The 25,287-nt window shown below is 40.4% G+C and overlaps 2 protein-coding genes across 3 annotated transcripts; one reads left to right on the top strand and one right to left on the bottom strand.

The window, feature by feature from the left end:
• Positions 1 to 1,515: 1,515 nt before the first annotated feature.
• On the bottom strand, positions 1,516 to 11,770 carry LOC130927995 (zinc finger protein 721-like). Its single transcript, XM_057854159.1, has 7 exons — positions 11,629 to 11,770; positions 9,827 to 9,940; positions 8,611 to 8,776; positions 8,215 to 8,423; positions 8,018 to 8,129; positions 7,431 to 7,765; positions 1,516 to 5,398 (listed from the first exon to the last, which is right to left on the bottom strand). Exons 1-7 carry the CDS (start codon positions 11,768 to 11,770, stop codon positions 1,833 to 1,835), a joined length of 4,644 nt encoding a protein of 1,547 aa, XP_057710142.1. The 3' UTR covers positions 1,516 to 1,832.
• Positions 11,193 to 18,894, top strand: LOC130927761 (uncharacterized). Of its 2 annotated transcripts, XR_009066515.1 has the most exons (3): positions 11,193 to 11,454; positions 11,539 to 18,682; positions 18,767 to 18,894. XR_009066515.1 is itself a non-coding variant. In XM_057853763.1 (2 exons), the coding sequence occupies exon 2, from the start codon at positions 12,261 to 12,263 to the stop codon at positions 18,279 to 18,281; it is 6,021 nt and encodes a 2,006-aa protein (XP_057709746.1). In that variant the 5' UTR covers positions 11,193 to 11,454; positions 11,539 to 12,260; the 3' UTR covers positions 18,282 to 18,767. The 2 variants fall into 2 exon arrangements, 1 of the variants encoding a protein (XP_057709746.1); XM_057853763.1 differs by having other exon boundaries at positions 11,539 to 18,767.
• The last annotated feature ends 6,393 nt before the right edge of the window (positions 18,895 to 25,287 follow it).

A 25,287-nucleotide genomic window follows, 5' to 3' on the forward strand; every position in this document is an offset into this window, starting at 1 on the left:
GTCTATTGCTGTGTGCTATTTGTGCTCCACACATATTTCTGTAAGTCTGCCCACTGTTAATGTCAATTAAGTGCCTCTTGTTGTATTTTGGCTTATATATGTACAGAGAAAGATATGTTATCAGTTGTGTTCGTACTTGTTGTTCTGTTTACTTCTATTCAGTTAAGTTAGTATGCTGTGGCTAATTAGCTATTTTCTTGTTCTTCAGGGTTCCCTCATCTTTGTCAATAAATGAGAGTTATAACTTGACATTGAGGGGTATTTCTTCATAGAGAGCATGCTAACTTTGCAAAATAGAATGAATTAAACCCGGTTGAAATACATAGTTATTTGCCTCAGTGTATATATGTATACATTAGTACCAACCTATAGTTGCAGCAAAAAGCTGTCTTGGGTTGAAGTCAATGCGCTGCCTGTAGTATCTGTGGTGAAATGATCAAGCAAACTTCATACTTGAAAGAGCCCGAGTGTCGAAAGAGAACGCCACAAAGGCGAGATTGTTGAAATCATGAATTAAAAAAAAATAATAATAAAGCAAATGTGACACACAGAAGGGCTTGCTTTGTTTAAATATATTGTTCTACGTAATTCAGCCCAGGTAGCAGCCCAAAATTTTACCACAGCAAATCTGGCCCCCTTTGCAAAAAGTTTGGACACCCCTGTTTAACTGATGATTCGTAGACGAGGCCAGCTTCTTTCACTTGCTACCAGCTAAATATTTAAAAAAAATATTGATGGTGGAAGAAATAAGCATCTTGAATTTGAAACGGTATGTTGTCGGTGATTAGCCTCGCAATGATCTTAATTGTGGTTGTCAGCCCAAAACCCTCTAAATATATACTAAATGCATCTCACCAGATATAAAATGACTACTACATAATCTGTGGTGATCGTTTGGTGCCCAGTTTTCTCGTCGAATTGCAGCAGTCCATCTCGCTCTCCTCTCCGGGTCTCTCGGAATACGGTAGAAGTTCAAGTCTCTCCGTCTATCTTCACTGTTACTGCAACCAACCGCCACACACGCCTTCACCATTTTGATTATTAATGTTAATGAGCAGAAAAACACGCCATAATATAATAGGAGGAATTTACGTAGCGGTAATGCGTAAACACGATGAGCTGACGGACAATATGGCGCGGAGGCGTGGTTGTGAGATCATGTGAGAAGGGTCTATAGCGCCTTATTCAATGTGACCCCTGTAGGTGTCAGGTGGTGACCATGTTATTAACAAACAAATACATTTTAATCACAAAACATATACAGTATAATCTGCAAAATTAAATACAGAAATGAGTCGGTGTGTTTTATTTCTTGAGATATTTATTTTATAACAAAAATGATATCCCAAAACTTGATTTGCTACAAGAAAAAAAAACAATTCTTGTCGTGAGAACGCGACTTTACTTTCATAGTCCTTTTTTCTTGTTCTTCATTTTTCTTTATTTGGCCCTCATACTCTGTCAATCACGAGTAGTAATAGTAATTGTAAAAAGATTATATTTACATTAACCCCCACACAAAAAACTCATTTGTGAGCCAGTATTTTTTTTTTAAATTATTTTTGCAATATTGAACAATAAATTCTAAATTTCCATATTTATTGAATGACAATATTTATGAATGATTTTGAATTTGGGGTCTGCGGTTTCAAATATTAAATGTGAAAAGTGTAGTTTGAAAGGGAGAGTATGATATGAATAATGCCAGTCGGCGAGAGAACCAAGGGAAAGACGTTGATGGCCAGAAAAGGTAAAACACAAAATGGCAAAGTCCAAACAAAAATGCAATCACAAAAATAAAGTGTACCTAAAATATGAACGTAAGCCCAACCCTAACCTAACCTGCATGCAAAATCTGATGAAGCCAGCATGGATGACTGGCAAAACAGTCGTTGGCCACTGCTTCTCACAGCAGCACACACGTGTCTCTTCATCCGATCCTTCCGAGTGAATCTTTGACCACAAACTGAGCAGGAAAAAGGTTTTTCGCCAGTGTGGGTTCTTATGTGTTTTGTTATATTTCCCTTTAGAGCAAATCTTTGATCACAAACTGAGCAGGAAAAAGGTTTTTCGCCAGTGTGGGTTCTTATGTGTTCTTTCAAGGATTGCTCGTGAGTGAATCTTTTATCACAAACTGAGCAGGAAAAAGGTTTTTCCCCAGTGTGGATTTTTGTGTGTTGTTTTAAGTGTTGCTTCCGAGCGAATCTTTGGTCACAAATTGAGCAGGAAAAAGGTTTTTCGCCAGTGTGGGTTCTTATGTGTTTTGTTAGACTTCCCTTTAGAGCAAATCTTCGATCACAAACTGAGCAGGAAAAAGGTTTTTCCCCAGTGTGTATTCTTGTGTGACGTTTTAAGGCGCTTTTGCAACTGAATCTTTGTCCACAAACTGAGCAGGAAAAAGGTTTTTCGACAGTGTGGGTTCTTATGTGTTCTTTCAAGGATTGCTCGTGAGTGAATCTTTTATCACAAACTGAGCAGGAAAAAGGTTTTTCGCCAGTGTGGATTTTTGTGTGTTGTTTTAAGTGTTGCTTCTGAGCGAATCTTTGGTCACAAATTGAGCAGGAAAAAGGTTTTTCGCCAGTGTGGGTTCTTATGTGTTTTGTTAGATTTCCCTTTAGAGCAAATCTTCGATCACAAACTGAGCAGGAAAAAGGTTTTTCCCCAGTGTGGATTCTTGTGTGACGTTTTAAGGCGCTTTTGCAACTGAATCTTTGTCCACAAACTGAGCAGGAAAAAGGTTTTTCGCCAGTGTGGGTTCTTATGTGTTCTTTCAAGGATTGCTCGTGAGTGAATCTTTTATCACAAACTGAGCAGGAAAAAGGTTTTTCGCCAGTGTGGATTTTTGTGTGTTGTTTTAAGTGTTGCTTCCGAGCGAATCTTTGGTCACAAATTGAGCAGGAAAAAGGTTTTTCGCCAGTGTGGGTTCTTATGTGTTTTGTTAGACTTGCCTTTAGAGCAAATCTTCGATCACAAACTGAGCAGGAAAAAGGTTTTTCCCCAGTGTGGATTCTTGTGTGACGTTTTAAGGCGCTTTTGCAACTGAATCTTTGTCCACAAACTGAGCAGGAAAAAGGTTTTTCGCCAGTGTGGGTTTTTATGTGTTCTTTCAAGGATTGCTCGTGAGTGAATCTTTTATCACAAACTGAGCAGGAAAAAGTTTTTTCGCCAGTGTGGATTTTTGTGTGTTGTTTTAAGTGTTGCTTCCGAGCGAATCTTTGGTCACAAATTGAGCAGGAAAAAGGTTTTTCGCCAGTGTGGGTTCTTATGTGTTTGGTTAGACTTCCCTTTAGAGCAAATCTTCGATCACAAACTGAGCAGGAAAAAGGTTTTTCCCCAGTGTGGATTCTTGTGTGACGTTTTAAGGCGCTTTTGCAACTGAATCTTTGTCCACAAACTGAGCAGGAAAAAGGTTTTTCGACAGTGTGGGTTCTTATGTGTTCTTTCAAGGATTGCTCGTGAGTGAATCTTTTATCACAAACTGAGCAGGAAAAAGGTTTTTCGCCAGTGTGGATTTTTGTGTGTTGTTTTAAGTGTTGCTTCTGAGCGAATCTTTGGTCACAAATTGAGCAGGAAAAAGGTTTTTCGCCAGTGTGGGTTCTTATGTGTTTTGTTAGATTTCCCTTTAGAGCAAATCTTCGATCACAAACTGAGCAGGAAAAAGGTTTTTCCCCAGTGTGGATTCTTGTGTGACGTTTTAAGGCGCTTTTGCAACTGAATCTTTGTCCACAAACTGAGCAGGAAAAAGGTTTTTCGCCAGTGTGGGTTCTTATGTGTTCTTTCAAGGATTGCTCGTGAGTGAATCTTTTATCACAAACTGAGCAGGAAAAAGGTTTTTCGCCAGTGTGGATTTTTGTGTGTTGTTTTAAGTGTTGCTTCCGAGCGAATCTTTGGTCACAAATTGAGCAGGAAAAAGGTTTTTCGCCAGTGTGGGTTCTTATGTGTTTTGTTAGACTTGCCTTTAGAGCAAATCTTCGATCACAAACTGAGCAGGAAAAAGGTTTTTCCCCAGTGTGGATTCTTGTGTGACGTTTTAAGGCGCTTTTGCAACTGAATCTTTGTCCACAAACTGAGCAGGAAAAAGGTTTTTCGCCAGTGTGGGTTTTTATGTGTTCTTTCAAGGATTGCTCGTGAGTGAATCTTTTATCACAAACTGAGCAGGAAAAAGTTTTTTCGCCAGTGTGGATTTTTGTGTGTTGTTTTAAGTGTTGCTTCCGAGCGAATCTTTGGTCACAAATTGAGCAGGAAAAAGGTTTTTCGCCAGTGTGGGTTCTTATGTGTTTGGTTAGACTTCCCTTTAGAGCAAATCTTCGATCACAAACTGAGCAGGAAAAAGGTTTTTCCCCAGTGTGGATTCTTGTGTGACGTTTTAAGGCGCTCTTGCAACTGAATCTTTGTCCACAAACTGAGCAGGAAAAAGGTTTTTCGCCAGTGTGGGTTCTTATGTGTTCTTTCAAGGATTGCTCGTGAGTGAATCTTTTATCACAAACTGAGCAGGAAAAAGTTTTTTCGCCAGTGTGGATTTTTGTGTGTTGTTTTAAGTGTTGCTTCCGAGCGAATCTTTGGTCACAAATTGAGCAGGAAAAAGGTTTTTCGCCAGTGTGGGTTCTTATGTGTTTGGTTAGACTTCCCTTTAGAGCAAATCTTCGATCACAAACTGAGCAGGAAAAAGGTTTTTCCCCAGTGTGGATTCTTGTGTGACGTTTTAAGGCGCTCTTGCAACTGAATCTTTGTCCACAAACTGAGCAGGAAAAAGGTTTTTCCCCAGTGTGGGTTCTTGCGTGGGATATCAAGTGGCTGTTGTGCCTGAATCTTTTCTCACAAATTGAGCAGGCAAAAGGTTTTTTGCCTATGTGGATTTTTGTGTGTTTTGTTAGATTTCCCTTTAGAGCAAATCCTTGACCACATACTGAGCAGGAAAAAGGTTTTTCACCAATGTGGCTCCTCATATGCGCATGACAAGTTTGCTTGGTAGGAAAGGTTTTCCCACACTGAGAGCATTTGCAGAGTTTGTCGTCACTGTGAGATTTCTTATGACCATCATCCTTGTAAGGTGAGTGTGATGTGGTGCCACTTCTGTCTGATGGAGCGATGGAAATGTCTGCCTGCAATCCTTCTGTTGAGCTGCTGCTACTGCAGCCGCTTGGAGGCTCCACCCCTCTGCCAGCCTCACTCGGACCATCTTCACTCTTCAAGGGCTCACCATTTGACCTAGTGATAGGCTCCTCCTCTTCCTTTTTTTTAACGCATGGCAGCCATTCCTCCTCCTTTTTAATTGGAAGTTGCTTCTTTTGACAGGGCTCTGGTTCCTCTTCCTCTTTGATTTGGGGGAGCTCAACATCCTCTATAACGCCAGAGGTTTCTGGCTCGTGCCGCTCAGCAACAAGATATCTTCTGAAACCTGTCAGCACAAGAAAATCATTGATATATTTTGTGGACTACCACCGTGTCTGAAACAAGTACATTGATCCCTTGTGGTTCATGCGGTTTCGTGGATTCAATATATGGTGTGGTTTTAAAAAGTATTTATCAAAAAAAGATGTGGTTTAATTTTGAGGCGCATGAGACAGTTTTGCATAGAGATGCGTCCGAAAATTCTGTGCTAAAAACTATCGGCCAGTAATAGCTGTATGTGTAATTTCAGTGTTTTGAAGACGAATCGTGTGAAGAACCATATTCCTCTTGTGATTACATCATTAAAACAGCGTATTGCAAGCATTATTGAAGCAAAAAGATTCATACTTGCATTTGTGTTCGTATATTTAATTTTAATCGTATATTTAGGCATTTGTATCTGAAACCACCAAATTCTGACATCAGATTTTTTTTTTTGTGAGTGCGTAAATACAACTCTCTTTACGACAGCTAGGAATCTTTTCTGTGGACTAATTCAAGTTTACGGTTACGAATCAAAAGCGTTGAACGCCGGGGAAAACTAATCGATCCCATAAATGGCACGTAACTATTACCGGTAATATTAACGGCGCATACGCCTAAAAAACAAAACTGGCTGACTGCAGTGTTGTGCGCTGAGCTAACCTGTCAGTTGGAAGCAATGAATCACGGGTGAAATCAAAAACGTGCTTGTCTAATATTTATTGGTCGAATATAAGGATTTGATTCTGACTAAATTAAATGATTAGACTAACAACTCAATGACTGTAATTTTCGGACTATAAGGTACACATGACAATAAGCCTCCACCCATGAAAATTTGACACAAAAACTGCGTTTGTTCATAGATAAGTCGCACAGGACTATAAACCGCAGTTGTTCTCACTGTTTTATGAGATATTTACACCAAAAAATATTAGCCGGTAACACTTCATGTGACAGCGGCATCATAAGACTGTCATAAGACCAAGTGAACCTCCATGAAGCTTTGAACAAATTGGCTGCAAAGCTTCATTTCTTCAAGAAGCTTCATTTGGCAATCACTGCTCTCTTGGGGGAGACAATCAACCTCTGCTGCCACTTGCTGTCAACACTGTTGTCCTCCAACCTGCCTCCTAGCATGCATTACAGCGCTACAGGTGGAAATAACAATCAAAATTTATGTTCTGTGTTAATAATTTCTTCAGTTCATGAAGAGTTGTTTCATGAATTGTTAGTTATGGTATTTGGTGACACTCAATTTGACAGTGGCGCCATAAGACTGTCATAAGACCATCATAAGTATGGCATGACACTGCTATAACTGCTTTTCAATGGTTATCACAGATATCATTTTGTGTTTTGAATGGATGTAAAAGATCTGAGCTGGACATAAATGGAGTTAGTGACATAATTTGCCCGATGACACTTAATGACATCTTTCATAAGCACGCATTAACACCCATGATAGTGTCATGTCATAAGTATGGCACTCTTACAGCAGTCTTATGACGTCACCGTCAAATAACGTGTTTCCTATTAACCTAATAAATCAACAAATAAGCCGCATTAGGCTATAAGCTGCAGGATTCAAAATAAGCGAAAAAATGTAGCGCCTTTTGGTCCGAAAATAACGGTACCTAAATTGTGATATTGACCTACCGTCGTTACCCCAACATGTACATGTACTCCGTTACATTTACTTGAGTAACTTTTTGAGAGAAATGTACTTCAAAGAGTAGTTTCACTAAGCTCTACTTTTTACTTTTACTTGAGTTGATTTGTGAAGAAAAAAAACACTACAGTTACTCAGCTACTTTGGGCTACACAAGAGTCGTCACAATTTTCCTCTTTATTCTACATATTAGATTTATTTATTTTTTTGCCAGCGATGCCAAGAGTCGAGAGGTGCCTGGTGTATAACCAGGGTGTTTCTACCGATTTCACCAATGAGACGTCGCAACAATAATCACAATAATCCATTATACATATATGAAGAGGGGGAAGGTAGTCGATAAATTCCGGTTCTCAATCTCAGGAACCGTGATTCCATCGATCACAGAGCAACCAGTCAAGAGCCTGGGAAAGCTCTTTGACTCCAGCCTGAAGGACTCTGCTGCTATCCGTAGGTCTACTGAAGAGCTTGGTGGTTGGCTCAGCAAGGTGGACAAGTCTGGCCTGCCTGGCAGATTCAAAGCCTGGATCTATCAGCACTCCATCCTTCCCAGAATCCTGTGGCCTCTCCTCGTCTATGCAGTCCCAGTAACGACGGTGGAGTCCTTCGAAAGGAAGATCAGCAGCTTTCTGCGGAAATGGCTGGGTCTTCCTCGCAGCCTCAACAGTGCTGCCCTGTACGGGACAAGCAACATCCTGCAGCTGCCCTTCAGTGGGCTCACTGAAGAATTCAAGGTGGCACGCACAAGAGAAGCCCTACACTACAGAGAATCCAGGGACGGCAAGGTGTCATCAGCCGGCATTGAAGTGAGGACAGGAAGGAAGTGGAAGGCAGATAAGGCAGTGGAGGTGGCTGAGTCACGCCTTAGGCAAAAGGTACTGGTTGGGACCGTGGCAATAGGGAGAGCAGGCTTGGGCTACATCCCAAAGACCCAAGTCAGCCAGGCTCGTGGCAAGGAGAGACAACATCTACTCCAGGAGGAAGTCCGTGCAGGCCTGGAGGAAGAGCGAGTGGGCAGGGCATTGGGACTCCGGTAACAGGGAGCATGGACAAGATGGGAGGGCACTTTGCAGCGCAAAGTCACCTGGTCGAACATCATGCAGGCAGACCTCCGCCGCGTCTGGTTCCTCGTAGCGGCAGTCTACGATTCCCTCCCCAGCCCAGCAAACCTCCATGTGTGGGGGAAGAGCGAGACACCCTCCTGCTCCCTTTGGCTCCCTGGAACATCTCCTCAGCAGCTGCCCAAAGTCCCTGGCTGATGGTTGCTATCGCTGGCGCCACGACCAGGTCCTCAAAACAGTTGCCGAGAGTATAGCCTCCGCCATCAGCTCTAGCAAACACCCTCATGCTCCAAGGAAGGCCATCCCCTTCATCAAAGCTGGAGAGAGACCCCGTGCACATCCACGGATAACAACAGGACTCCTCCACACAGCCCCTGATTGGAAGCTCCACGTTGACCTGGGAAAACTGCTGAGGTTCCCCCAGCACACAGCAACAACATCGCTCCAGCCAGACATGATCATCATCTCAGAGGCTTCAAAACACCTGATCATGCTGGAACTCACCGTGCCCTGGGAAGAGCGGATTGAGGAAGCCAACGAGAGGAAAGGGGCCAAGTATCAGGAACTAGTGGAGGAGTGCAGGGGAAGGGGCTGGAAGACTTTCTATGAGCCCATAGAAGTCGGCTGTCGAGGCTTCGCAGGACGCTCCCTCTGTAAAGTCCTTGGCCGCCTGGGAATCACAGGGGTGGCCAAGAAGAGGGCCATTTAGTCTGCAAGTGAAGCTGCAGAGAAAGCCACAAGGTGGTTGTGGTTGAAGAGGGCAGGTCCGTGGGTATCTACTGGGACACAAGCCGGGATTTGATCTGGGTCGCTAGGACGAGGGTGTCTGATGTTACGAGACCCGAAACACCCAATGAATCCTGGATACATCACTGATGATGTGTCCAAGTGCATCCAGGAGATGTATCTTTCAAGTAATACCAATCAGACGCAATCTTCACGCCACCCTGTTCAATCATGTGGTGTCTTTAAAGCACCGTAAAAAAAGAAGTATTTGATATAGATTGCTGCCCTCAACATGACTCGAATTTTAACCTCTCTCCCAGTTTTTATTTGGCACCGATTGACCACAGAAAACCAGAGCTATCATCCTTTTAATTTCAAAATAGTAATTATGATGGAACGCTTTACTTTTCAAACTCGGAACTATTTTCTCCACTAGAGGGCAGTCATGCTCTTTGGACGAATAATGCTTCATTTATTTATTTATTTTTTGTCTCGTCGGAATTCAAAGATTTTTTTTTCTGGATTTCTTTGGATTAATGTAGTTATGTAATGGGTTATTGTAGAGTATCATTATAACAACAGTCCATGTGGATAACTTTGTGCTTAAAAAAATAAATACATAAAATAAACATTGTTTAAAAAACTCCAACTAAAATATAATCAGATACTCACAATGTTACTCGTTACTTGGGGATTCTTTTCACCAAATACTTTTTACTCGTCCTTGAATACATTATTTTGGACGACGACTTTTACTTGGGTCATATTATTTTGAAGAAACACTACTCTTACTTGAGTATTAAAATTTTGGGCTTCTCGACCCACCTCCGCCAAACAATGCTGATTCACACTCTTTCATTGTGCTAAAACCTTAAAATACGACCCAGACCAATGAGAGTACTAAATGTTGTTTGTAAAAGGAATGACAAATACTTCATTAGACTGATAAACATTTTTGTATTAATGAGAAAAAGCATTGCTCGGGATGGATGACCTTTGATGTATACGAACTCTTCTTCATCCTTAATGGATGGCGACTCTTCCTCCTCGTCCTTGATGCATGTAGACTCCTGGTGCTCAGGATAATGGGCTTGGCTGACATATAGATCTGCAAGACCACAAAGAAATCTTATTTCTTCATTTGCAAACGTGTTTCCCCAAAGTTGATTTCTGTTGGAGAAAATTCATCTTTGCCATTTTTTTGTTTATTCATGTTTTGTTGTCTTCCAATCCAGCATAAAAGTCATTTAAAAGTGCTAGACATCACATTAACTGCGATTAAAAATCGCATTCCCTTGATAGCACTTCTGTTAACATTAAAAATATATTCTCATCACCGCGATCTGTCATGTACAGTGTACTTATCATCGAAAGAAAACCAACCTTCTAGTTTGTGAAGGACAACATTAGCGTGCATTAATTTGCACTCAGTCCAGTGTCGGCGAGTGGGATGGGGTGGGGGCTCCTCTTTCACTCCGCAAAGTTCCTCCGGTCTCGTGGACATTTTCCCCACTTGCTTTCTGAATGCTGAGACGAAGTTTAGCCAATGGCCTTTTAGACCATAATGCTGGACACGTCGTCGAGAAAAGAGGAAAAAAAGAAGAAAAAATGGCGACTCTTTATCTTTTATCTTCTTTATCTCTTTTTATTTCTTTGATCTCTTTCTCTTATTAAAAGCCAATCGGGAGAGCTGGTTTGGCAAGCGAGTCAACATCCCACAGCCAATCGCGAGATTAGCGCCAAGCAAGTCAAAGTCTGCGCAGCCAATCACGAGCGTGGTCCAATTGCGGAAGAGGAGGGCTGTTCATCGTTGTCGAAGCACTTTACATTAAGACACTTTTATGGATGATTTACGTTCGCGAATGCGTAAGCATATTAGCATGGGTCGCCATCGCTAACGGTCGCTAATGGAGTTGTATATACGCATTGTATGTGTTTTTTATGCCTTCGCGATGCATATACAGTGTTGATGTTGCACGATCTGTGTTATTTGCTATGTTAAATGCGTATTGTGTACTATTAGTATAGTGGACTGTGATATCATTGACGGTAGTTTCCCATTACGGCCGCTAGATAACAGCAGTCGTCCATTTGTTGTAAGCGAATTCAGTCATGATATGCTTGTAAATGAATGTGTGAATTTGTATTTTCCTGATTAAATTGAAATTTATGATTAGTAATTTAGTGTATTCCTTTTTTATTGAATTGTTTACAGACTGATTTCATACCTTATGCCCGGTGGAGTTACAATTCCTCATTTTTTGTACATCAAGGAAGATTTGGATGAATATTAAGCAAATTAAAGCCATTCAAATTCAGCAGTGGATTCATGTCACCTTTCTACCTGTTAGTCTCTCATATTCTCATTTATTTTATTTGCACTTGCACCTTTCCGCCATCTGGTGGTGATTTGTGAATAGGAACTTAATTAGAGAATAACTGTTCTACTCGATGCTTTTTGGATGACGCAATCATTAAGCGAGGGAGAAGAAAAGGCGAGCGAGCGGTCGGATGGTAGCTAACTCCGTGCTGCTCTTTTTTGGTTGTTCAAACTCCTAAAAAGACTGCATTAAGAAGTTTGGAGAAGAACTTTTTAGCTCCTTGTGGATGTGAGCCCACGAGGTTTGTGCACTTTCTTTATTTAATTTGCAATTATCTCTGTATATATTCTTAAATGTATTTTTCATTGTGTATGTGTTTGACCAGTTCTCACGGGTTGCCAAGGCTTTTCAAGAGTTGTCAAGAGCGAATTAAACCCTGTTTTTTAATCAAACTTCGTGTCGTGCTCGTTGCAACATCCGGAGGGAGCTTCAGTGAGAACTCTCCAACTCCGACGCATGGTTTGATGAGGAAGACTGTGCCAGGGCGAGTGAGAGCTGTTCAACTCGGCGCATGGTTTGACGAGGAAGGCGGTGCCAGAGCGAGAGCGAACGACCATCGTGCCGCCATCTTAAATGACGACGTTAACTCCACCTTCACGAGTGTGACAAGATAAGCCACTTTTGAAAACAATCTTGAGTCATTTCATGGTGTAAAAAAAAAAAAGGAAAAAAAAAAAAAAGAGAAAAAATTGTTGTCAAAGGACTGTAATATAACGTATTCACTATTTCATACACTGTTTTATTCACTGTTATATGTGAGTTTAATTGTTTTTCCATTCATTTTTGGGGTGATTTAAATAGCAAATGTTTAATTGCTTTAGAAATAAGAAGTTATAGTGTGTAAGGTGTAATTGTTGACTAATGTATGTGTAACTATATTTCTTGAAATTGAATCTTTAATTTCCATTTGAAAATAAGGCAGTTTACTGTGTATGTAAATTCTAGCAGTAATTGTAAGTGACAAAACATTTTCAAAATATAGCCAATTCAAATATTGCGTTTTTTCACAATAAGTTTCAAGCAAATCAAACGTAAGTCAAACTAATAATGGCAACGTTTGAGTCTCGGTCAAAAAGCAGAGATAGTGATATTGAGCAACCACTTTCAAGTGAAGGTGCCAAAATTGACGTACTTACAACTCAACAAGAGCAACAAAGGAGCCAAAGAACCCGCAAGCTGACGGAAAAGGGCCAAGAGCTGCACGATGAGCTTGTAAGTAAAGCTACACGTCGATTTGGTGTTTTCTACGCAAAGTGGAAAGATGCTGCTAAGGATGCGAAGAAAGCCTTGAATGAAGGATGCTCAGAAGATCTCTTGCGTGAAATTGTAAACAATGTTACGGAAGTTTCCAAAATTGTGAACACAACTTATGATGAGTTAAGACGCATTGATTTTCCTGATAATGACACAAGACGAAGAATGGACACATGTGAAGCAGTGACGAAGACAATTATTCAATCTGCTGAAGAGTGTTTAGAAATGAAAAAAATGGGAAATTACGAAGAAAAAGTAAAAACTGAATTTGCGTTCAGTTCTGCAAATTCTGAAATGATGAGCATCAAATCATACATCACAAAGTCTTCAAGTCACTCGAAGGTTTCAAAACATTCTAGTCTGAGTTCTGCTAAAAGACAAGATGCAGCTGCTGAAGTTGCAGCCAATGAAGCAGTCTTGGAAGTTCTGCTTGAACAAGAAAGCCATATTAAAGAAATGGAAAGACAAGAAGCAGAAATAGCAGAAAGACAAAGAATGTTGGAAGCAAAGCGAAGAGAACTAGAGCGGCTAGAGACTATCAAGAAGCTGAAAGCAGCTAAGGCAAGACAACAAGTATATGAGCAAAGCGCATGTTCAGATGAAGAAATACATGAGCTGCTTCATTCAAATTTCAAGCAACAAAATGAAGTAAAATCGAATATAAGTGATTCACATTGTAAATCCTGCTCATCAACTCAAAATGTGTCTCATCCAAAACAAGATATAAGTACTAAAGAGCTTGTCAAAGTCATTGCTGAGTCAATAAGTTGTAGTCGACTTCCTGTACCGGAACCAGCAATGTTCAGTGGGGATCCACTCAGATATAAAGATTGGAAAAATTCCTTTAAGACTCTCATTGACAGGAAAAATATTCCAGCTGAAGAGAAGACATATTACCTGCGGAAATATGTGAGCGGACCTGCCAGAAAAGCCATAGAAAGCTACTTTCTGTTGGGCACAGAATCAGCCTACAATGCTGCATGGGCAGTCCTTGACGAAAGGTATGGCAATCCATTCCTTATATCCAAAGCATTCAGAGACAAACTTGATGCATGGCCAAAAATAAGCACAAAGGGCAGTATAGAGTTACAAGAGTTTGCTGATTTTCTTCGAAGTTGCAAGTCAGCCATGTCAGAGATTAAAGGACTTGAAATACTCAATGACTGCAATGAAAATCAAAAGATGCTGTCAAAGCTGCCAGACTGGCTTACATCAAGATGGAATCGGAAGGTGACTGAAACACAAGAGCAAAGTCAAACATTTCCAAGCTTCAGCCAGTTTGTTGAGTTCCTCAACATTGAAGCAAAAATTGCATGTAACCCCATAACATCTCTCCATGCTCTGAAACCAAGTGAAGCTGATAAGATAAAAGTCGTTAAAAGCAGAAACTACGAAACAAAGGTTTTGGCAACTAACACAAATGAAAAGACTTTCAATGTAAGTTGCATCTTCTGCGAGAAAGCTGGCCACAGCCTACAGAAGTGTTGGAAGTTCATGAACAAACCAATCAGTCAAAGACTTGCATTAGTCCAAGAAAAGAAGTTATGCTTTGGATGCCTAAAGTCTGGCCATCGCTCAAAGGATTGTGAAGGAAGAGAAACATGCGACACTTGCAGTAAAAAACACCCAACCTGTCTTCATGACGACCAAGCGAAAGAAGTGAGAGTGCAAGCAAGGACCAAAAAGACAAACAGTAGTAACACTTCAAATTCAAGACAAACAGAATGTGCACCAAACGACAATAATATTCCACAAACAAGTGCAGCAACATCTAACAGAATTATGCAAAATGATGAAGACACTCATACGTCTTCCATCATCCCAGTATGGCTGTCAAATGAAAAAGAGCCAGAGAATGAAGTTCTTGTGTATGCACTTCTTGATACACAAAGTGACACAACTTTCATACTTGAGGAAACTGCAAGATCTCTGAACACCACGCTTCAACCAGTCCAACTAAAGCTCACCACAATGTCTACAAGAAATGCCGTGATAGCTTGTCACAAGATATCTGGTTTGCAAGTGAGAGGATTTTATTCAAATAAATTAATTCCTCTACCTGATTCTTACGCAAGGGATTTCATTCCAGCCAACCTTGATCATATTCCAACTCCAAAAACAGCTAAGGTTTGGCCTCATCTTGAGCATATCGCAAATGAAATCGCTCCTTTACAAAGTTGTGATGTTGGCCTTCTGATTGGCTACAATTGCCCACAAGCACTTGTTCCCCGAGAAATAGTTTCAGGGAAAGAAAATCAACCATTTGGGCAAAGAACAGATTTGGGATGGAGTATAGTTGGCTTCGGCAATCCAAGTCTTGATTATGGCGATGCAATCGGTGTAAGCCACCAAATCATCGTGAAGCAAGTAATGCCAAGCATTCAACCATCTTCAAGTCTCACCAGTCAAGTCCACTATGTCTGTAGAACTCAGATAAAAGAAATGGTCACACCTGCAGATGTCATAAAGATGCTGGAGTCAGATTTTGTTGAAAAAACTACACAGGACATACAACTCTCACAAGAAGACATCAGATTTATGGCAAAATTGAAAGAAGGTATCAAACACAAAGAAAATGGACATTATGAGATGCCACTTCCATTCAAAAATGAAAAACCTGATTTACCCAACAACAAAGAATGTGCCATCCATCGTCTCAGATGCTTGGAAAGAAAGCTGAAAAGAAACATGCAGTTTTACAAGGACTACAAAAAGTTCATGGATGAAATCATAGCCCATGGCGACGCTGAAAGAGTTCCTGAAAAAGACAGTGATAAGACACCAGCTTGGTATATCCCACATCACGGGGTGTATCATCCACAAAAGCCAGGTAAAATTCGTGTCGTCTTTGATGCCTCCGCCAAATTCAAAGGTACCTGTCTAAATGACCATTTGTTGACAGGCCCAGATTTAACCAACACCTTGCTTGGAGTCTTATGTCGTTTCCGTAAAGGTCATGTGGCATTTATGTGTGACATTGAACGCATGTTCCATCAGTTTCATGTGTGTGCCAATGACCAGGACTATCTAAGATTCTTGTGGTGGGAGAATGGCGATGTGGAAGCACCGGTTGTCATTTACCGGATGAAAGTACACCTTTTTGGTGCAGCTTCCTCCCCCGGTTGCGCCAATTATGGACTCAAGCACCTAGCCTCTGAAGGTGAAGGACATTTCAGTGACGACACCATCAAGTTCATTAAAACCAACTTCTATGTCGATGATGGGTTGGCAAGTGTTGACACTGAACCTCAGGCTATTGAGCTAGTAAAAGAGGCACGTGAGCTATGCAGCAAAGGCAAACTTCGTTTGCACAAATTCATCTCCAACAGCACCAAAGTCCTAGCTACGCTCCCAAGTGAAGAATGTGTTGTAGCAGCCAAAGACTTGGATATGGCACTAGGTGAAATGCACATAGAAAGAGCGCTTGGCGTGCAGTGGTGTGTTGAGTCGGATGAGTTTCAATTCAGGATTGTCGTCAAGAAAAATCCACTCACACGAAGAGGAGTTTTGTCCACAGTTGCGTCAGTATTTGACCCACTGGGATTTGTGTCGCCCTTTATCCTGCTGGGAAAACAGATCCTGCAACAAATGTGTCGGGATAAACTCAGTTGGGATGACCCCTTACCAGACAGTTTGAGACCTCATTGGGAATCATGGCTTCTTGACCTACAAAATCTGGTGAAAGTTAAAGTCCAAAGATGCTACACACCATCAAGCTTCAAGGTTCAGCACTATGAACTCCATCATTTCTCCGATGCAAGTGTATCTGGATATGGAATGTGTTCCTACCTTAGAGCAGTAGGCACAGCTGGAGAAGTTCATTGTTCCTTAGCAATGGGGAAATCAAGAGTGCCACCTTCTAAGGTCACAACCATACCACGACTTGAGTTGTCAGCAGCTGTAGTGGCTGTTCGTACTGGTGACATGTTGAAAAGAGAGCTGGAAATTACACTGTCAAAAGAAGTGTACTGGACAGACTCCAAAGTTGTACTCGGGTACATCAACAATGAAGCCAGAAGATTCCACGTTTTTGTTGCAAACCGTATAGAACGTATCAAACAAAGTACAGAGTCAACGCAATGGAGCTATGTGGTCTCTGAAGAAAATCCAGCAGATCATGCGTCAAGAGGGTTGACAGCAGAACAGCTCCAAAGGTCAAATTGGTTCACAGGCCCTGCTCTTCTCTGGCAGAAAGTTGTGCCCAGTGTTGAAGTCAAGGTGGGAGAGCTATCTGTTTGTGACCCAGAAGTTAAAAATGTTCAAGTTCTGAACACTCAAGCAAATGAACAAAGGTCACTTCTTGATCGCCTTTGCAAATTTTCCAACTGGTCAAGAATGATTAAAGCTATTGCCAGACTTAAACGATTCCTGAAGGACAAAAAGAATCCCAGGAAAGGATCCAGTCAAGCAAGTACTCTTCAAGACAGAAAGGAAGCAGAGGTACTGATCTTAAAACTGGTCCAAGACACAGCATTTTCTCATGTTATGCAGTCGCTTAAACATTCAAAGACAATGCAGACTGAAGACAAAGTCAACAAGCTGCACAAGTTATGCCCATTCAAAGATGACCAAGGCATTCTTCGAGTTGGAGGACGTCTTACACATGCCACTTTAGATTCTCACGTTAAGCATCCAGTGATTCTTCCAAGAAAAGGTCATGTGTCATCGCTGCTTGCTAAACATTATCATGAAAGAGCATACCATCAAGGAAGAGGTATCACAGTAAATGAACTTCGTTCCAATGGCTATTGGATTCTCGGTTGCAGTAAGCTTGTATCATCACTCATCTTCAAATGTGTGAAGTGCAGAAAATTCAGGAGACGCACAGAACAACAGATAATGGCAGATCTCCCTGAAGAACGAATGGAGACCAGTCCACCGTTCACATATTGTGGGATGGACTCCTTTGGTCCTTTCTACATCAAAGACGGTAGAAAGGAGTTGAAGCGCTATGGTTTGGTAATCACCTGCATGTGTTCCCGAGCCATACATATTGAAATGCTGGAAGATTTGAGTACAGATGCCTTTATCAACGCCCTACGTGCATTCATTGCCATTCGAGGTCCAGTTCGACAGATAAGGTGTGATCAAGGCACAAATTTCATCGGTGCCAGAAATGAGTTTGTGGACGCATTCAAAGAAATGGATCAAGGCCAATTGGAAAGACTTGAATGCGAATTTGTCATGAATACCCCAGCATCAAGTCATATGGGAGGTGTATGGGAACGGCAAATTCGCACGATAAGAAGCGTGCTTGGATCCATCCTCGAACAATCTGGAAAACAACTAGATGGGCCATCACTCCGCACATTCCTGTATGAAGTAATGGCAATTGTCAATAGCAGACCACTTACAACGGACCATCTGTGTGATCCATCAGGCCCAGAACCCCTAACACCGAACCACATACTCACGATGAAATCAACGATCATTGCACCACCTCCAGGGAAATTTGTAAGAGAGGATCTTTATCTTAGAAAAAGATGGCGTCGTGTTCAGCTCTTAGCAAATACTTTCTGGACGAGGTGGAGAAAGGAGTATGTCCTCAATCTTCAAAGAAGACAGAAATGGACTAAGGAACGCAGAAATGCCCAAGTCAATGATATTGTGCTTCTACAAGATGACTTAAGCGCACGCAACCAGTGGAAATTGGCAAAAATTGTGGAAGTGTATCCTGGACAAGATGGAAGAGTGAGGAAAGTGAAATTACTCATGAGTGATTCAACTCTGGATAGTAGCGGGAAACGCATCTTGAAACCTGTCTACCTTGAAAGGCCGATTCAGAAGACAGTGACACTTCTAGAAGCCGAATGATATTGTCCAGCCTCACTCATTGCCATTAAAATGTTTATTTAATATAACTTCAAATAGTTCATAGTTGTTATAAAAGTTCAGACCTTTAGTCACGCAAAGTAATCACAAGTGATTGGTGGGAGTGTTACAGTCTCTCATATTCTCATTTATTTTATTTGCACTTGCACCTTTCCGCCATCTGGTGGTGATTTGTGAATAGGAACTTAATTAGAGAATAACTGTTCTACTCGATGCTTTTTGGATGACGCAATCATTAAGCGAGGGAGAAGAAAAGGCGAGCGAGCGGTCGGATGGTAGCTAACTCCGTGCTGCTCTTTTTTGGTTGTTCAAACTCCTAAAAAGACTGCATTAAGAAGTTTGGAGAAGAACTTTTTAGCTCCTTATGGATGTGAGCCCACGAGGTTTGTGCACTTTCTTTATTTAATTTGCAATTATCTCTGTATATATTCTTAAATGTATTTTTCATTGTGTATGTGTTTGACCAGTTCTCACGGGTTGCCAAGGCTTTTCAAGAGTTGTCAAGAGCGAATTAAACCCTGTTTTTTAATCAAACTTCGTGTCGTGCTCGTTGCAACATCCGGAGGGAGCTTCACTACCTGTACCCCGATCGGCACACCATCATGTTTACAATTAGTCCTTCTAACGAACTAGCCCTTTAACGTCACGTCAAGAACAGTAACCGTTTTATTTGAATTCTCCTTCCCTTTAAATCTCTCCAAAATGTCTTCTTTTCTGATCTGCTTTTAATGTATTGGTACTTTATTATTCTCACTATTGTGTCTCTGTCTTCTTGTCTTATAAGTGTGATTCTTATACACAAATTTAACTTCTAATTCTGTGCTTGTTTTATTTTCATATTTTATTGTTATTTTTGTGATTGTGTTTTCAACCTTCTCCTAAAGCATCATTGAGCTTCATGACGACCGCAAAATAAAATTATTATTGTTAAATTCATAACTGCTTTTGAGTAGTTGGACAAATAGTTAAACCCAGTTTATAATGTTGGATTGATCAATTAATTTACACGGCTGGGATTTTTATTAAGATTATTAACCTATCCATATTTGTTGTTTATGGTTAACCTTTTTGTGTATGTGTAATTACAATCAAACTTTTCTCATGATGTAACCTTTTCACTGTCCTATTTAAAACCATAACCCTCCATTTTTTCCTCCAGGGGGCCACATCTGAGAGCGGTGTCTCTCACAGCTCTGTTCGCAGCACTGTTAATGGGTCATTGGATAACATGGACTCAAGTGGGCTTCGGACATCAACCCCAGTAATCTTGCATTTAATCACAGATGCATTGATGAATTCATCTCTACTTTCACTCAAGTTTTTTAAGGATTTTTTTGTGTGTGCTTTTTTGCCTGCATAATCACTACTTGGGAGGCAGTGGATGATCTAGCAGCGTTTGTTGGCCTGAATTGAACTGTCACAGCATTGTCAACACATGAAATCGCCCAGATATTGAAGCTGTACTCCCGCCTGCATCCATCTGACAAGGCTTCTCCAAAATATTCATTAAGATCAAAAAAGAAAACCTTGCCTGGGCCCTGGAGAACTTCTCGCAAGTCTCCTGGTTCTCTGCCTGGCCAATAAGCAGCAATATTTTTACAAGTTATTATTCCTTTTTGATATGAACATCAGTATTTAAAAAAAAAAAAAAAACTATTTGGGCCTAATGGCCATATGAAGATGGTTTTTGATATTATTTATTATTTACTAGTAGTTACCTATACTACTTTATTCTATTATAGTTAATATATATTACACAATGAAGAAAATAAGTATTTGAACACACTTCTATTTTGCAAGTTCTCCCACTTAGAAATCATGGAGGAGTCTGAAATGTTCATCGTAGGTGCATGTACACTGTGAGATCATCTAAAAAGAAAAATCCACAAATCGCAATGCATTTTTTTGTACAATTTGTTAGTGTGATGCAGCTGCAAAGTATTTGAACACCTGTCTATCAGCTAGAATTCTGACCCTCAAAGACCTGTTAGTCTGCCTATTATAAGTCCACCTCCACTCCATGTATTATCCCGAATGAAATGCACTCATTTGAGATCGATGCCAGCATAAAGAGTACAGTGTTTTGAACTGCTAATAGTGTTTACAACCTGGTTGGTGAGGGAACAAGGTTCGTATTGAAGGTTTCATTTTGTAAATAGGTTCGTTATATGTCGCTAAGTATAGTATATAGTATCATACCATTTACCATCTGTCTGAGTGTATTGCCGTTCATTTTTTGTACACCAGAGGGTACTGTCGCCTTACTAAATAACGATGTTTCATTGACAATGGGCCTGTAAGTGCCATTAGTATTGTTCTTTGTTGGCAGGCTCGATTGCACAGCGGATATACCAGCACAGCAGTGATCGTTTCTCTTTGTCGTGCAAACACCAGCAGGCGTACACGCATTTTATTCAGTCCAACACAGGTGAAATACATTTGCCAATTTGAACATGTGACACGCCATAGTGATTGAATCAACACAATTAACAATGTGAGCATCCCACTCAACACCCCCACTTGATCACATTTCAAAACAGTTCACTTTAACACAGATAAATCACAAAATCTCTAAACATAAATCATGTTGACACTCAAAACATAAATGCTTCAAATTTCATCAACTTTATCTTGGTTCCAGGTTTTGTTAAAATGTCTGCAACCATCTCATTGGTTGGGCAATATTCCAAGTGAAATTGGTCATCATTTAACAAAGATCTCACAAAATGGTATTTTATGTCCACGTGTTTACAACGTTGTCTATGCACCGGGTTGTTGGCTAAAGCTATAGTACCCTGGTTGTCCTCATATACAATACACTTACTGTATAGGTATGTCTATCGAAACAATACAACAACTGTTTCAAATACAGGCACTCCTGCATGGTTGCAGCCAAGGCCATGTACTCAGCCTCACAAGTTGAGAGTGCAACTGTAGGCTGTCTTAGTTTTCCAGGAAATTAAAGGTCCTTGCTTGTTGAAACTAATGCAATAGCCTGTAGTGCTTTTACGATCGTCGATATCACCAGCCCAATTTGAGTCACTGTACGCATAAATTAGGTTGTCATTCTCATATTTTTTTAAGCATAGTTCTTTATTTTCTGTGCCTTTCAGGTATCTTAACACATGCTTCACAGTTGACCAATGTTCTGCGGTTGGTTTCGAAAAATATTGGGGTAGCTTACTTACAATGACACTTAGGCTACGTTCATACTACAGGTCTTAATGCACGAATCCGATTTTTTCGTGTTTTTCCCGACTCGAGTGAGGCATTAACCTGACGGTCTGAACGTGACAAGTCGCATAGAACTGGACCATTTAAAATCCGATCTGGGTCACTTTCGTATGTGGTTCAAATCCGATCTGGGCCACATTTTTCCAGACTGTCGCGGCGGTCTGTACTGTCCACTCTCCCAAATAGGATTTCATGCAGCAATTACGTCATCAAATAGCGAGAGAGACGTTACCGTACCGGTGCAGCTGTGCGTTATTAGCGCCTAGCTTGCAGTGAACACGGCTTTTGGGGAAGGGCTGAGCTTGACAACAGTCATAAAAAATAAAAATGGGTTGAGGATAAGCCTGAGAATGATCGGTTTTCTGTCTGCTCAATATAAGCAATATTTCAACATTTCTTACACGGCCGAGAGTCGGGGCAAACTAACCGTGTGTGTGTGTGACATGCACGGAAAGTGCGTGCATGCTATCGATCCATATAAACTTTGAATATAAGCCTAAACGAGATTATTTATGTCTGTTATTTGTGTCCTCCTTTTGAAAAGCAAAATATGATATCCCTGGAATGACGGATGATGTGTGTCATTTGTTTTGATGCTTCTCCGCATGCGGGTCATCTTGCTCAACGCGTGTCGGACTGCGAATTACTGCGCATGCGTAATGCTTGAACAGTCTCAATGGACAAAGGGAGTCTGAACGGGCACGCCAAAAAAACGGATATGACAAAAAATCGGATTCGTGCATTAAGACCTGTAGTATGAACGTAGCCTTAGATCTGGTCTTGTACAGGTTGCCAGATAAATCAAACTACCAACGGCTTCTCTGTATTTCCGTACATCATTGAGTTCTTGAGTACGGAAGCGTATTGCATTCACTTGAAAAATAAAAAAATGGGAGGCTGTTTTTTGAATTATTTTTTTTTCAACCCTACGTTTTTCCTGAGTAATTTATTTTTGGGGCTGTTTTTTGAATTAATTTTTTTTTCAACCCTCTGTTTTTCTAATTAATTTATTTTTGGGTTTTAAAAAAAATATATATTTTTTTTCCCTCAACTTCGTTTTTCTAATTAATTTATTTTTGGGTTTGTTTTTTGAATTAATTTTTCTCCAACTTTGTTTTTCAAAATAATTTATTTTCGGGTTTGTTTTTTGAATTAATTTTTTTTCCCCCTAACTGTTATTCAAAATTTTGATGGTGGTTGTTTTTTTTTTACCCTAATATAAAAGAACAGCAGGCACAACGTGTTTATTCATTTGAGAGCTTGAAAGCCATAATGAGCAGTCTTCCGTACAGTCTGTTTAGCGCAATCAAGTTTTATTTTGATATGGGCCTAAGACACTGGGAGATTGTCCAGTCTTTAAATCACATCGATGGAATTGTTATGAGTTTTGCTAAAAGATTGCTGCTCAAAGGAGATGCGGTGCCGACCATACAGGCACAGCCACCTAAATGTCCCGAGATATCAAGAGAGAGGAGGATGACTGGTAAAGGAGGCTAAAGCTAAGCAAAGAAGGGGAGCAGCCAAGCTCGAAATGGCCAGAGTGAGTACTCTTTTATAATTAAAAAAAATGTCACGCATTGGATACAGGACTGGACACATGTATAAATTATCGTTCGTAAAATATGTAGAACAAATCCTCTGATCCCATTCATATTTGTGTCTGTTGCAGAGCGAAAAGCTATGATAGCGCAATAAATGATAATTATTCTATGCATTCCTTCATTTTGCAGTCACGATGTATCTGCTTCACAAAAAGAAATGCAAAACAAATCATTGGTGTTTCCCACATGATCTGCTGCCGATGTTTCATCAGTGTCACTGCTCCCCTCAATGACCGTTTCATTACGCTGCATTGGCGTTCGTTTGGGCTCAAATTGGTAACCTAAAATACCAATTAAAGCTTTGTAACTCTCCTCGTCACCATTAGATGAACATTCGTTACGTCCTTCTACGTCGGATTCGTCGCTGAAACTAGAAACGAAATTGTCTGCCATCATCGCCGCCATTCAGTATTAAAGCACTGAGCCTTTTTCTTGTTGAAGAAACACCCCTCACTGTCAATTCTGAATTCTCTTTTATTGACAACGAGGGGTGTTTCTTCATGAGGGAACCTGGAATATGTGCAGGACGAACACAATACATCCGCATAAACAGCTCAAAACACCCCTAATTCTCCCCTCACTAGAAGGAATTATATTGATGCAGACAGGCGCTGCTCCCCTAGTGGCCGGTGGCACTCTCTTCACTTGTCGTGACGTCACGCACACAATCTGCCAGATCTCGGGCGCCGGTCGTTTTAGCTTGACAATCGAGCCAAATTTCTCTCATTTTCTTGTGTGTAATTACACGAAGTGGCCTGATATGAATACAAAAGGCATGCGTTTATGGATAAATGATGGAATATTAAAATTTTCCCAGGGCACTACATCCCCTTTAATGCATTTTAAATGCATGAAGCAGATAAGGCTTACATTGCATGTTGTGGCTCAGATTTATTGACTTTTTCGCACTTTGTGTTGATTATTAGAGAGAACAGCAGGAAGTTCTTCAACTCTGGAACAATCATCGAATTCGACCATCCAGGAATGCTGTGTCTCCAGCTGGGAATCCAGTAATGTTGTACACGTTACCTCATCTTTTTGGTGGCAGAGAATACCTAAAAGAAGTATCCTAAATGAAGATAGAAGCCTGCAAAGAAGAATGTCTCCAGAGAGGACCCTATCCCTGTGACGAAAGTCATTTGTTGCCTTGCAATGGCAGAAAACAGTCTTCATCCACCAACTTCTCCAGAGGAACCCATTGAGCTTTTCATATTGTTACGTTCCTACATACAAGCTCAGATCAGTAGAATAAATTGAAAGAGCTAAAAATATTGCCATAACAGACATCAAAATGTGTGCTGACAATGCAATAACTGTTAAAAGAAATAGGTGTTTGACAATAAAAATTAAAGTCCACAATGGTATGCTGACTGCAACGTTTACTGTTAACACTAAGCATTTTACTTACCTTTTGATATTTGTGTATTATAGCACTAAGCCATTATTTTTTCTTTAAATTACACCCCCCCCCATGAAAAAATTAAACAATTGTAACGATATTCTGTGAATACTAATATTTTATCAAGTCATCTCAACAAAAAAACATTACGTATTTCAAAGCGATGTGTACTATATATACACTGTATATACACTTGAACTTTTTCTCAATAATGGTAGGCTATAGCAAATGGTAAATACTCTGTGAAACGTGGCATTTCTATTATTTAACATATTATGGACTGAAAACATGAAAGCATTGGCATAAATTTGCCTCACTGGCTTAAATGACAGCGGCAGACATATCTTAACTATTGTTGTTGAGAAACATACAGAAACAGTAGTGTGTCTTGAAAAGCAATATACTGAACTACCCAACTCAACAGTAAAGACAATAAATTGGCAAAAATAAATTTACCTTTTGGAAAAAACATTCTCAAATACTTTTGGAATTAGTTTAATTTAACATGATGTAGAACTTCAAAATACTAAAACAGTGAAATTATACAAAAGTATCCTCAACTGCTAACAAATTTTGCCTTTGCAAATCAGTGAATGATCCCTGCTTGCCCAGTGACCACCAACTTCCAAGGAATCATATAAATATACTGACTGGAGTGTGAACATAGAAAATCAGAATATTGCATGTCAGACCAGTAATGAACTGACTGACTCTACTGTAAAGACACCATCGGTTTCTCCCCTCCCCAAATAAA

Source organism: Corythoichthys intestinalis, chromosome 13 (genome assembly GCF_030265065.1).
Source record: "Corythoichthys intestinalis isolate RoL2023-P3 chromosome 13, ASM3026506v1, whole genome shotgun sequence".
NCBI lineage: Eukaryota > Metazoa > Chordata > Actinopteri > Syngnathiformes > Syngnathidae > Corythoichthys > Corythoichthys intestinalis.

Excerpts from the sequence above, each read along its gene's own strand:
- LOC130927995 (XM_057854159.1), bottom strand. The coding sequence starts at position 11,770 with ATGGTCGTTCGCTCTCGCTCTGGCACCGCCTTCCTCGTCAAACCATGC. Across the intron at positions 8,777-9,826 it reads AGAGTTCGTATACATCAAAG|GCGGCCAAGGACTTTACAGA; the intron begins GTCATCCATCCC and ends TGTGATTCCCAG. Across the intron at positions 5,399-7,430 it reads GGCTCTTGACTGGTTGCTCT|GTTTCAGAAGATATCTTGTT; the intron begins GTGATCGATGGA and ends TTGTGCTGACAG.
- LOC130927761 (XM_057853763.1), top strand. The coding sequence starts at position 12,261 with ATGGCAACGTTTGAGTCTCGGTCAAAAAGCAGAGATAGTGATATTGAG.